Here is a 13,639-nt window from a genome sequence, read left to right as displayed (position 1 = left end):
CTTGTTTTGTTACCCCAGAATTTCACTTTCTTTGAGGATTAAAGTAGAACAGATTTCAATTAAATAAACTGACTGGTGGGTCAAATCTAGTTTTTATGGGAGAGTAGAAAGAAGAAAGCAACCAATGACAGAAAGCCACAAAGAGTACTGTTTGCAGACTGCCACACGGTAAGCCATATAGAGGACACAGGGGACAAATGCTCTGGTCAGATGAAATAAAAAGTTAAACTTTTTGGCCAACAAGCAAAAGTCCACATCACCCAATCATAATCCCTGTGGTGATGTTTACCATTTAAAATCACCATCTCCAAGAAGTATTTTCCATAAAGAGGCAGGAAGACAACACAGACATACACACACTTTTTGATTTATTAGTTAATGGTTCTTTTAAGTAACACACAAGACATTGCATAAATTAAAACAAGCAACAATACTGTAGGACATGGTGGGAGGCACATTAAACCAACAGCAAACCAAATAAGGTGAAACTGCACAAAAAGTTTAGTTTGAGACCCTTTATCTGTTCTTAGCACTGTAAAATCGGTGAAATGTTTGCAAAATAAGGGCATGATCCTTTTTTTATACACTTACAAAGAGATATTAGTCAATGTTCAAAGAGAGAAAAACGTTGCTGCATTACAGACAAAAACACATAACATTCATAAAGATGGTACACAGCCTAAAGACATGCAGTGAAAGAAAAACAATTACCTGCTCTAAATGTCCCATCCCACTCTCAAGAGATTGAAAAATTAGACAACTGTTTCCAATGAATAGTTTTCCTAAAGTAAACATTGAAAACTGAGCAAATAAAAGCACATATTCAAAATGCCACATGCAATCACCTTGTCCCACGGATTAAACAAGGACATGGGAAGATTGGTCCTTATCCCTGGTGCAGAAAACAGAATACTTAAAAACACAGAGCAAACATAGAAAGAGTATGTATGTACGTTCTTACTTTCTGCAAACATACTATGCATGTTGAGCATCAAAAACAAAACTAAAATCTTATGAGCTTCGAGCTTATTGCAACATTCGAGTTTCGTTCAAGTCATTAAATACTTTTTACTACAAGCTTTGACAATTCCTAATAAATATTATTGTAAGGTTAGAATTTTTTCAATCTCTTGAGAGCTGTGGTTTCGATTTCTCTGACATATATCCATCCATATCAGTGACTTGCCCTGCATGAAGCCAGAAGAACAATCTATAGCATTTTGTTCATACTGTAGAACCTGAAACATATTAGCATTTGGGAAACACATTAATCTGAGGTCAGCTTTCAGGGATGACTTATACCTTCACACTAAATAAGACTATTATGCTTGTTATTTATTTATTCATTTCTCTCTCGTTACTTCTTGGCTTTTCCTTGAGCAGCAACAGCCTCCATGGCTTTGCGTACAGTCTCCTCATCTCCCAGAAACTGCATGGGCTTCACTGGCTTCAGGTTCTTGTCGAGCTCATAGAGGATCGGGATGCCAGTTGGCAGGTTCAGCTCCATGATGGCTTCGTCTGACATTCCTATGGATTGTTACACACAGAAATCCAATTCTCATTATTGGTTAAGTTATTCCACTGACTTATAGGAAACGTTTTGCATGCCAATCCTGCTTGTTGAAAATGTGTGTTCAAAGAAAACAAACTGACACTAAGTGATCAAGAATATATTTTTAGAGTGAATTGTCAAGTGCATTGGCACCCACCCTCCAAGTGCTTCACAATCCCCCTCAAACTGTTTCCATGGGCAGCAATGAGCACCCGTTTCCCCTGTTTGATCTGAGGGGCAATCTCCTCATTCCAGAAAGGCAGTGCACGTGCAATGGTGTCCTTCAGGCTCTCGCAGGATGGCAGCTGGTCCTCAGTTAGGTCTGCATAGCGACGATCCTGCACAGAAAACCACTCCAGAATGTAAGGGTGGACAGAAAAGAAGAAACAAAAGATATTTTGAGCTCTTTTACTAACATTTTGACATGAATGGGTTTCCAAATGGTGCACAAACCAGTGACTTATATATGTACTTGCACCAAGCTGTCTGAAGCAGGTTTGTAAATTCAATAAATTTGTGGAAATGTTTTGTTTAATCTGTTGTTCAAAATGGCAGGTACAAGAGAAAAGTAAACCAAGACAAGGCCATCAATTAAAACTGACAGATTGGACAAGGAGATCGTCAGTCATAGAGGCAACAGAGGAGCAGAAGGTATAGGAACAATTATTAATTGTACACTTTTACACCCTTTATTGGGAGAGTGGAAATAATAATTAATAACAAAAACCCAAGAGAAACACTGCTTACAGATGACCAGAAAATGCATAGAGGAAAAAAGAGAGATATGCTCAGGCCTAATAAGGCAAAAGTTGAACTTATTGGCCAGCATGCAAACCTCAACTTCCCCCCAAAAACATCATCCCTGCTGCATGGTGGAGGTAGCAACATGCTGTGGGAATGCTTTTCTTCAGCAAGAAAAGGAAAATTGATCATTATGTGCTGGTTTTTGGTGTATCACATAAAATCCCTATGAAATAAATTGAAGTTCATAGCTGTGACAAAATCCAAAGAGTTAAATGGGTATCAATGCGTTTGGAAGGTTCTGTCTAAAGCCTGAACATGCAGTGCAGATGCACTGTAATTTATTGTATTTACCCCATATAAGATGTTTCTTGAACCAGTCGCTGCACCAGTAACGATGATACAAGTTCCCTCACCTTTATATCTGCCTAACCGTGTCGAGATATGACCATGTGGCTTCCACCTTAACTGAACTTTGAACTTAAACCCAGAAGTACTCTGTCGTGCCAGTCACATATTAACTCTCACTAAACATGCTGTTAGGCAATAACATTAGGGTGCTGCAAGCAAACAAAAGGGAATTGAATCCCAGCAGTTATCATGTTTCGTTCCATATTATACGTGGAATTCCTTAAACCCAATATTGTCCTTTAAATATTGCAGCCAGGTCTGAGTTATCATTCAGACCTGGCTGAAAAAATATACAAGGCATGCCTCCATTTTGTTCTAGTGTGCAAGCACTGATTGTGTATTTACACTGGAGATAATCATATCAAACCTTGCTGATGATAGTGTAGTAGTCATGGTCTGGGTCCATGGGAGGAGGAGGGATGTCAAATGAGCGCCTCCAGATTTTCACTTGGGCCTCTCCGTGCTTAGCAGCTGTCTCAGCTTTGTTGAGTCCAGTTAGACCTCCATAATGGCGCTCATTGAGCCGCCAGGTCCGATGGACTGGCACCCACATTTGATCAATGCCGTCTAATACGAGCCATAAGGTCCTGATGGCCCGCTTCAATACCGAGGTGTAGCAGAGATCAAACTCAAAACCAGCATCTGTGAAATGCAGATAGAGACACAAAGACAATTTTGTTAAACATAAACTTATTTTATTAGCATCATAACATTTTGAACCAATTTGCAGAATCTGGAATTTGTATTTTACTCATAAAACATAATACAGGATCTCTGCTGTCAAAATTCAACATTAGATTATTTTTTTAACAGTTGGAAATAGATCATCAGTGAAATTTATTGTATTCCACAAGTAGGACTAACTTTGACTGAAAGTAACTGGATCTATAAATTTTATGAAATGATTTGGATAGGAGTTTGAATTAATTAGATGCATGTGAATTAAATTCAAACTCAATTGGATTCTACATTGTTTGTAATGCACTATTCAGGATTTTGCTAGTTAACAACTATTTATGGTTTTCTCTGCCAATTCTGTTTTTTTTTTTTTTTTTTTTTTAATAAAAGTCCTTTGATGGATGAATCCATTTTGTAGTGCCTGGAGATGACATTTATTGTGAAAGGGTGTAATAAATAAAATTGCACAACTGAATGCTATGAATGCTACCTGAAACATGTTTTATGCACAATTGTTAAGGAAAAACGCAAAAAAATATTAATATGAAGACATTACAGTAAATTAGGGCTGCGAATATGCTATTTCTTATCATTGAAGAGTCATAAAATAATTTTTCTTAAAATTTATTTTTGATTTACGCAACAGGATCCTTGATTTCGTTTATAACATTTCTGTGTCTTATTGCTAGAAAAAAAAACAAACAAACAAACAAAAAAACGTTTCATTTGCAGAAACTGTCATTCCCGACTAATACCAGACTATTTAACAGTAACCCTGTGTCATCTCCTTGTTCTGGAAAAGAAACATGTCAACAACCCTGCTGTGGTCCTGTGTAATGTTACTACACTCGCACCACGTCAAAGCACTTTCTTTCAATCTCGTTCAGTGTCGGTTTGCGACCTGATGCATGCAGCTGTAACGATGCAACTCACTGTTGCATGTCTGGAACAACATCACGCCGGATTGGCGCAGACGATTATAAAACGCCAGTACCCCCCACACCTTTAAGAGCCTGTCCTCCTCTCTTCGCCTCCTTCTCCCCGGTTTCGCTCAAATCTGCATCGAACCAGCCGCAGAAACGATTCTCCTGGTTCCAGTTGCTCTCTCCGTGGCGAATCAGCACTAATTTGTAGGCCGCCATGTTCAATACTGCTCTGCAACCTTCGATTGTTAAAATAAATATAAACTATCAAGTTGATTGAAACAGCTGATGCTGGTGATGGTGGTGATGATGATGATGATGGTGAGCTGAGAGCTTGCAGCTCCAAGAAGCAGACAGGTCAAATCTTTGCTTTCAAACGTTTTTATTCTGGGGATTGGTTACTGTCTCACTTCCTGGTTTTTACATCCAATCAGAATCCGCCAATGTTATTTCTCAACCAATAGTAGTGGAGGGCGTCATCAGATATGACCTTCATGATTCTAAATTTCTGTAGTCTGTCTACCTATATATCTAATCATTTAATCAAGTTAAAAATTATAATTCTGGCAGTGAAAAATAGTAATATAAACTATATCTAAATCGTGCTGATAAAATATTGAAAAAGTTTGTAAAATAAGAATTATAAGGAAAGGTGTTCACATTTACTTGTTAATGGCACTTCGTAATTAAGACAGTGTAAGAATGTCTAAATTTCAACATTTTAAAATGTCTAATTAACTTGTTAGATTTTATACAATAAAGAAACGAGTCTGTATTTATAGTTGTTTTTTTTTCAATTGATGTGGTGCATTTCTCACACCATTCACAACGTCACAACATGTAGCACATTTCTCTAAAAAAAAGAGACCAAACTGCAAAACCTTTTCGATAGACATGCAAAAAGTATGGCAAATGCTCAAAACAGATTTCTCAGAAACAGGTATTCATGTCAATAAAAGTGCCAGTGACACGAAAAATGAAAAGTCCTGACGCAATATTTATGGACAGGGTAGTCAAATGGCTTTTCTTCTAGTATGATCTTGGTGACACTACCTGAAAATGCTTATAGCAGTACTATATGCTATTTGCACAATTTATCTCTATAATATACAGGTAAATATTAGACAGATATGATTTACAAAATGCATAAAATTGACAAACTGTGACAACTAGTTCAACATTTTTATATGAGATGAAAGAAGCAACAAAATCAGGACTGTTAGTTTTACTGGAAATCACTATTCACTATTTATAAGTATAGTTCATCTTGACTGACATGACTTGACTGGCAAATGATTTTATAAAACCCCAGAGAATTGTTTGGAAGCAATTGATGAACATCCAAAACATTTTTAATTTGTTGGAAGAAATAAATAAATAATAATAATAATAATAATAATAATAATAATAATAATAATAATAATAATAATAATAATACTACAAACTGCTACTTTGATGTACATGAAAGGCTAAATGTTGTTGAGGTTTAATAGTTACAAGAATTTTATTCTAATAAAAGCAATAATACACCAAAGTGACTGAGAAAATTGTAAACTCCTCATATCTAAGACACAATCCTCATCATGCCTAAGACATTAACAAATAAAAGACATTTCAAAAACATTTTTTCAGATTTTGGTGTTTGGAAAAATATAAATGTAAATTTTAGATATTTCATACTTCAGTGTGACCTCTTATCCACAAGACTTGTCCTCATTTCTTGCTAACAGATATTTAGTTCCAAGTGCTTAACCTTCTGGTCAACAAGTTGCAACCTCTTAAATGTCCTTGACCTTTCCAGTTATCATGCAGGTTGTTTAGCTTTCTGGCATGTGGGTTGCTTATCTACCAGACATATATTCTAAATGTTTAGGTAAAATATTTAGAATAGGAGATGAGAGAAATAATTGCATTTTCATGTTATTGGCAGCCTGTATCCCACTCATATATGTTTGTTAATGTTCTCTGGTACTAATGGATTTTAATGGGCTTTCAGAGGCTTAACCCTTGACCTTTAGGTGCAGACAGAGTCCTGGCCTGAGGACATGGTACAGCTGTGTTGTGCAATGTGCCGTTAATGTGTATGTACTTCCCTCTTCCCAATACAGTTGATGCAACGGTATAGGTTTGTTTTTGTTTTTTTCAATTCTTCCTTTGCTTAGTATGCTACACACTGCTTACTGCTGCTGAGAAATAATCTTTGTTTGAAAAAGATCTTTATCCCATCAAAATCTTTTAATCTTTATATAAAATAACAAAGTGCTTGATCTGATATCCGTGCTATTTGTTATTTTTGTATATACACACACACTCACTCTTTTGTAAAAACTGCTCTGTCCTTTCTGTAGTCCTTACTGCATTTTGGTTATATAATGTAGTTTGCTGTTTTGTGGCTTTACTTTGGTTATGATGAGGGCGACTGACTGGATATTCAAGCTCATCCTAACAGTTCTAATTAAAATGTATGCTTACGAACAATAAGCCTTCTAAATATGCTTATTTTTTTATTATTCTATATCTCTGAGAAAATCCTAAATGAAAAACTGTGGCCATTAGTTTGTGACATCATTGAGTTTAAGTTAATTCGGGTTGTGCAGCACGACAATTATCCAAAACACATCAGCAAGTACCCGTCTTGACTGGCTAAAAAAAGAAAATGAAGGTTTTGGACTTAATCAAAACTCTGATTCAAATCTGATTAAGATGCTGTGGGATGACCTCATAATTGAAACTCATGATTCATGCTTGAAACCCATCCAGAGTGGCTGAAATAATTCACCTCTTTGAAGAACTGACCAAAATCCCCCACCACAGATTTAAGAGACTTCAGACAAATGCTTGATGGCAGTTATTGAGACAAAGGTTTTAAATGTACTTGTTGTTTGTACTCAGGTAATCTTTGTCTAACATAAAACATGTTTGCAGATCGGAAATTAGAAGAAATTTGTAAGAGAGAATTTTTTTTTTCACAGCATCATAAGAAAGCTTTTTAGAACTCCATGGCGCCACTTGGTGGATGAATTAATAATTGCAAACAGATGAGAGGAATTAAAATTCAGTTGAAGCTTCTGAAAAGGGTCCATTTGTAGCTTCAAAATGAATGACGCAGTTTTAAATGTTAGATCAATAGAGTCACTTAGAACCCAGATTTTCTCATATAACAACTATTATTTCTTTCTTAAATATTTTCATCAATGTGATTTAGAGATTTTGTTTGTTCGTTTTACCTCTGTGTCTACAACAATTGGTTATTGTGAAATACGAATTTAGCCCACGTGGCTTGAGACTGATGGAGAATGTTTGCCTGGAAACAGTTACCAGCCTTGTTAGCTGTTATCAGAAGAGCCATCATCAACACTGGGAGGCAATTTTTCTATCAGTGAACATTACACAGGAAACAACAGCAAGCAACAATTATAAAGAATCACGTAGAAATGTGACAGCTGTGGGTACAAACGTGATGCTTTGAGAAGGCTAATATGTACACTTGCATTTCAGAAACTTTACGATGTAACACAGGGAATCTGTCATTTTATGGAGCCATTCCCGTCTCCATTCAGCTCCTTAGGCTCATTCTTTCTGTAATACATTCTGCATGAAAAGTTGGCCAAAGACCGGCAGATTAAAGGAAGTGGTGGTATTTTCAAAGCTCTATAAATAGCAATCACCATTTCCCTCTGACTGCCCTCACACAACACATGGACACAAGGCCTATTCAGAGTTATAGCTTTTCCAAGAGCAGCTCTAACAGATGTTTATGGTTTCCTTGCATAAGTGAATAAGGAAACTGTAAACTGCAGTATCAGAGACAAACAAAGCTGCCACTCACAACACGTTGCTGATTCAATCCTCTCACAGACAGGAAATCGAAGATATCAAATTCCTGTTTTAAGATACTGTCACAAATTCCCCAACTTTGGCTCTTTTTTCTTCTTCTCCTCACTCACTTGTTCATTTTTCCTTCATGTGGTTTTTCGACCCCTCTTTGCGTCTCCTTGGCAGTGGAATGTGCATCTCAGCAGTAGCTGTTGAAACTGTGGTTAAAAAAGGGCACTGCTGTGTGAGCGTCTTTGTTTTCGTCTTTCATGTGAGAACATGTAGACACTTGGGCCAGACAGGAAGAAAACAAAGAAAAAAAATAGAACTTGCTGACAAAGTGGACACTTCCAGCAGTAGTTACTCACCTCCAGCTTGGGTGTAACTGCGTTGCGTAAGCTTCCATGGACCTGCAGAGTTGCTGAAAGGATTTTTATTCACTCCAGTGAACATCAAAATATCAATTTGCTGAATATGCTGAAAAACTTTAAATGTTTTCACTTAGTGCTCAGTCTTTGCACTTCTGACTCAACTTCCCCAACTTTCTAAATAAAAAGGGATTCTTATTTCATCACTAATCCGTTTTCTATTTTACAGGACTAGACACACATTTCCTGTGCTTTGCCATTGCTGTTTCTACATTTTAGGTGTTTTCAGTATCAAAATCTGCATTCATTTCTTGAACAACAATTTCTGAGCGAGTATTCATCTTATTCTTTTCACATTGACTGATTACTGCAACCTGTTCTAATCACACTTTACACTGGGCCATGTTTCCTGGGAACAAACTCGTAGCAAATCGTGATTCCAGTTTTAAAGAAGGGGTGTGATGCAAAGGTTGTAGATGTTATCCAGTCTGAAAAATGAACAATATTTCATTTAAAGTAAATGTCAGTTCTTGTAATGTACATGTAAGCATTTGCTCAGAAAAACGATGCGTTTATTAGTCAGTGTTACACTCTTTGACTAACATGCCTATTAGATTTTCCACCATTGCAGCTTCATTCAACAGGATGTTCTACTTCCAGAAGGGGAAGAGTAAGTGTCTGGAAGGGTTATAACACTCGCAGATGGGTGGAAGAGTCCATGCAGGAAATGTCTCGTTCGATGACCAGCCAAAAGAAATCATACAGCTGGCACTCCATGATTGTGCCTGTCTCTACATACCCTAATAGTAATGTCTGTGCTTTTTAAACTGTGCAGATAGAACAAAAAACACAAAACCATATTTTTTTGTGGTGTTAAAACCCTTTAGAAAGTAATTTGCTTTATTATTATATAGGATGTAAAAACACTTAGGATTTAACTTCTTTTTCTAAACCATTAAATGCTGGATGGTATAGTAACAGAAAACCTTTTATTGCCAGAACCTTAATGGCAAATCTAGAGAATCTTCCTTTGGTCTTAATTGTCAGCATGTTTTTGAGCTAAACAAAACGTAAATGATTTACTTTGCTTACTGTCAATCACGTATGACCTCACGCTTGCTGCTTTGTTGTTTAGGGTGCACACAGGACTACTGAACTGCCTCCATTTAGCTGCGTTTCACCAGTTGTGTTTCCGCAGGCAGGGACACGTGGACGGGACAACATTTCTGCAGAAGTCTCCGCAGGGAGAGGGGTGGGTGGGAGTGAGTGTGTGTGAGGGGAGGCTCATTTTCGTCTTCAGAAGTACATACATTTCTGTCCTTGTGCTGCAGCTGGTTAACATTAACCCTCGGCACCACTCTTGCAGCTCAGGTTGTACGCTATCTTTGTTCGCACAGATGATTTTAACTGCACAGCCCTCATGTCTCATTGCAAGTCAGAACTTATGCCCTCCCACCTCTTCCCACCCCACAAAAAAGATAGTCATTAAGTCCAGTTGCCAGTGTGCATCTTGTTTGTTTAGCTCTGTATTCTGCATCCTGATTGCAAAAATAAATAAATAAATAAATAAATAAAAGAAACAGATATTACTATGAAGTCTTTCTCTTGTTCTAACGGCATGAGAGTTGCTATAATTGCAGTCTTTTCGTTGGAAATAAGAGACTTCAAAGCAACATAATTGGGAGCATGTTTTGAAACCATAAACAGACTAGAACAGACGAGGCACTGAATCGTCTATACTTGGCTTTACTTTTGTTGGCTGAAGTTTCACCCCACCTCCAGAACCCAGACAAACTGTTCCGGTAAGAGCCTCCTTCCAGATTAATTTGAAGACGTAGCACAAATTCTTACTCATGCACTATGTGCACACATTAGTCAGATGTCTGCGTGAGAGGCTCTTATTTTCATATATCCACAGAGATAGTTTACTACACAGATAGAGATGTTGTTTAACAGCTCTGGGTGAATTTACACCTTTTCAAATTCTCATTTATTGTCATTTTGCCCTTTCCTAATTCTTACTTCCAGTTTCATATCTGTGGGAAAACAATTTTTACCTAGATAATGATCCTTAGTGAATAAAGTTAATTTGTCATTCTTAGTAGGTATTTTTGTGCATTGTGGGATTAAATTGTCATTAAAATGATCATATCTCTTAGAATCTTACATTGTATTCCAACTGGTTTTTGCCTGATTCCTGTGTGGGCCACTTGGCTCTTGTAAATTATGACAAGTGTTACCCCTGATCAAACTATGATCACCCTGGTTGGCCGACTTCTGTTATATCTCAGACTTTTGATATATTTCAGGGTTCTACATAAAGTTCTTTGCCTTTAGTTTGTGTCAGGTATCTTATCGATTTTTTTTATTTACTTTATCTTCTTTATGCAACTTCTTAGATAAATACCGACATTCACAATAAAATTAAAAAGAAGGCTGCAGTGGAGCTGTCAGATATATTAATTAAAATGTCCAACTCAGGTTTTCATGTCAATGTTGATAAAGTGTCACAATGTGTTCTTTTCAAGGTATGTGAAAGATTCAGACCCAGATATAAAACCCCTAAATAGTGCAGGGTTCAAAGTATTTAACTACAACTGTCTTCAACATTTTAAAATTTTAAAATGGTTGTCAAAAATTTTCTCATATGATTTTCAGAACTGTAGACTTATAGGGAGCAATTTACAGACCGAAGCTTAGCAGATGTACATGAATGCAACATTTGTGTTACAGATGACTTACTGTTAGAGCTGTTGGGATGTTACAGGATACATTAGCAGTAGGAATATTATATAAACAAGCTTCAAAAACTAAAAAGTCAAGGTCAGAGTTTGACTTTTTAGTCTTTTTAATAAAGATGATTATTTACGATGTCAATCCAAAGTCATATGATTCTAAGCAAAATTTGGATAAGGTCCCACTTAGAGGATAAATTCTGTCACAAATATACTACGTCTGCTTTGCCTCGGAAATGAAAACCCAAATCTGGAAAAGACACTGAATCTCAAGTTAAAAAGTGTGCAAGTTTCAAGTTGAACCACTAGTGGAATTTCTGTTGTGGTTTTAACAGAGTAGCACTGTGCATGGTTGCTTTTAATAAAATTTAGTCAAGTAAAGAAACATCTCATTGATCCTCAACCAGGGCATCTTTATTCATATTCTCTGAAATTATATTAGGAGCATATTTGTTCAGCGTACAGCACCGTTCACATCCAGGAGGTTGTAACTGTTACCATCTTGAAGGCTGAAACTGGATGTTTGCAATATAGACAAAAGAAAAACCGTCGTGAGTCGATGTCTGTTATCTGTAGAAAATGTCATTATGCAAAAAAAATGTGTAAGAAGATAAAAAAATAACTGTTATAATAAATCTGCAGCATTCCAATGATTTAGGACTGAGTTAAAAATGTATATTAAGGCTATTTTCTATTAGGCTACATATAAAAATGCTTCTCAAGAAAAGTTGTTCTGCATTATTGCTTACACTATTGTCTGTGATGGAAACGGCAGTAAGACTGAGACTTGTACTCTAACCAATCAAACCCTCTCAGGGGTTTCTTGACCTTTGTACCTAGAGCTGCTTTTCATGCAATAACAGCCACGATGGGAGACAGTAGAGGCAGTTCTTGAGTAAAATTACAGTGAAGGGAACTATTCCTCATCTTGCAGTGGATACTCCTCTTCCATCCCTCATCTCAACCTGATCCAGTGTCATCAGATGACAGTCTGTTCTCCTCGGCTCTTCCTGCACCCTCCATAGATGACCGACAGGAGGTAGCTCAGGCAGCACAGGCAGGCAAACACGGCCGCCGTCAGGTAGACCTTATACAGGCATGAGTGCTGGTACTGGTTCAGGTTGCAGTAGGAGTAGCTCTCCGTCTTGTAGAACATGACTCCGATGGCCGGCAGGTAAAGCGCGGCGGCGACCACGTCGTGCGTCAGGTTGGTGCAGAGCCAGCGCTCTCCTCCCAGCAGAGGAACCAGGTCCTGCTTGTCCAGTAGGGTGATGAAGAACAGGGCGAGGGTGAGGAGCCAGAACAGGACAGCGACGAACAGGACGAAGTGGATGGGGCCATCGTACTTGTTGGCAGCAACCGTGATCCACAGCCCAGCTCCGAACACGATCTGCAGGATCCGGGTGATTCCCAAGAAGCTCCGGAGGAACTTGGAAATGTTGCTCCTCACCTGAGGCTGGGGAAGTTGCGGTGCCATCTCTCTCTCTCACTCTCTTCTTTCTCTCTCTCTCTCTCTCTCTCTCTCTCTCTCCCTCTCTCTTTCTGTCCTCAGTTCTCTTCTCCGCTCAGACTCGAGTTTTTTTTTTTCCCTCTCCCGAACAGGGCGGGTGCTTTTTGCCAGCTGCAAACAGCTGGAGAAAAGATGGTGAAGAAAAAAAAAGAAGAAAAAGTGTAAGTAAAGTAACCGTCACAGGAGGATCTGAGGTCCAATAAAAGAAACCAAAGTTTGGGAATAAAGAGGGACTCTCTGTTCTTTCCACAGCCCGGGGTTTTGAAATGACAAACCTTCTTGCAGGCTATGTTTCGTCTTTTCCGTTTCCTCTGTTGAATCCACAGTCTGTGGAGGGGGCGTCTTGTAATTCAAACTCTACCCCTCCTCAGCTAGACTCGTAGACGCAGAACAGAGAGGCCATGGACGTCTTTGTCCAGATCCACCAGTCATGCTGGGAGTGGCAACTTTGCCTTGGAAATCAGGATAGCGGTGCTCGGAAACAGGGGTTTCCAAGTTTAGGAAACACAAAAACTTACGTTTAACCAATTTCGATTGGCAATAATAGATGGCAATATTATGATAAGTAATACTTATTATTTATCATAATAATAAATACCTATTAAATACCTGTTATTACTACTACTAGTAATATTTTTTTAAATAATGGAGTAAAAAGTAATTTGAAAAGATTAAAATCATAGATTCAGTGCTCATACACTGAGCTATTTCAAATCTTTGCGGGCTTTATAGACTTTATCAAAGCAAACTTCCGTTGTATGGCCATGTCTATTGTTCACTGACAGACACAGACTGATCGTCTGCATGCCACGCCGCATTGATGCAGTAATTCATGCTAAAAGGGGTTTAAAGTAGAGCAAAAAAAAAAAAAAACATATTTCCGAAGCCCTCAGTTAAAATATATT

The 13,639-nt window shown here is 37.8% G+C and overlaps 2 protein-coding genes across 2 annotated transcripts; both read right to left on the bottom strand.

The window, feature by feature from the left end:
* Window positions 1-349: 349 nt before the first annotated feature.
* Window positions 350-4,692, bottom strand: LOC106955184 (phosphoglycerate mutase 1). Its single transcript, XM_015045203.1, has 4 exons — window positions 4,386-4,692; window positions 3,072-3,346; window positions 1,710-1,890; window positions 350-1,527 (listed from the first exon to the last, which is right to left on the bottom strand). Exons 1-4 carry the CDS (start codon window positions 4,522-4,524, stop codon window positions 1,358-1,360), a joined length of 765 nt encoding a protein of 254 aa, XP_014900689.1. The 5' UTR covers window positions 4,525-4,692; the 3' UTR covers window positions 350-1,357.
* A 6,921-nt stretch (window positions 4,693-11,613) lies between these two features.
* marveld1 (MARVEL domain containing 1) lies at window positions 11,614-13,384 on the bottom strand. The gene has a single exon (XM_015045198.1). The coding sequence runs from the start codon at window positions 12,699-12,701 to the stop codon at window positions 12,204-12,206; it is 498 nt and encodes a 165-aa protein (XP_014900684.1). The 5' UTR covers window positions 12,702-13,384; the 3' UTR covers window positions 11,614-12,203.
* Window positions 13,385-13,639: the final 255 nt, after the last annotated feature.

This window comes from Poecilia latipinna, unplaced genomic scaffold, assembly GCF_001443285.1.
Source record: "Poecilia latipinna isolate Pla-1442-1.1 unplaced genomic scaffold, P_latipinna-1.0 Scaffold713, whole genome shotgun sequence".
NCBI classification, from domain to species: domain Eukaryota; kingdom Metazoa; phylum Chordata; class Actinopteri; order Cyprinodontiformes; family Poeciliidae; genus Poecilia; species Poecilia latipinna.
The sequence above is the reverse complement of the archived record's forward strand: the minus strand, read 5'-3'. Positions and strand labels throughout refer to the sequence as shown.

Coding starts and splice junctions, on each gene's coding strand:
- LOC106955184 (XM_015045203.1), bottom strand. CDS start 4,524: ATGGCGGCCTACAAATTAGTGCTGATTCGCCACGGAGAGAGCAACTGG. Junction 3,347..4,385: donor AGGAGGACAGGCTCTTAAAG/GTGTGGGGGGTA, acceptor TGCATTTCACAG/ATGCTGGTTTTGAGTTTGAT. Junction 1,891..3,071: donor ACTACACTATCATCAGCAAG/GTTTGATATGAT, acceptor TTTTCTGTGCAG/GATCGTCGCTATGCAGACCT.
- marveld1 (XM_015045198.1), bottom strand. CDS start 12,701: ATGGCACCGCAACTTCCCCAGCCTCAGGTGAGGAGCAACATTTCCAAG.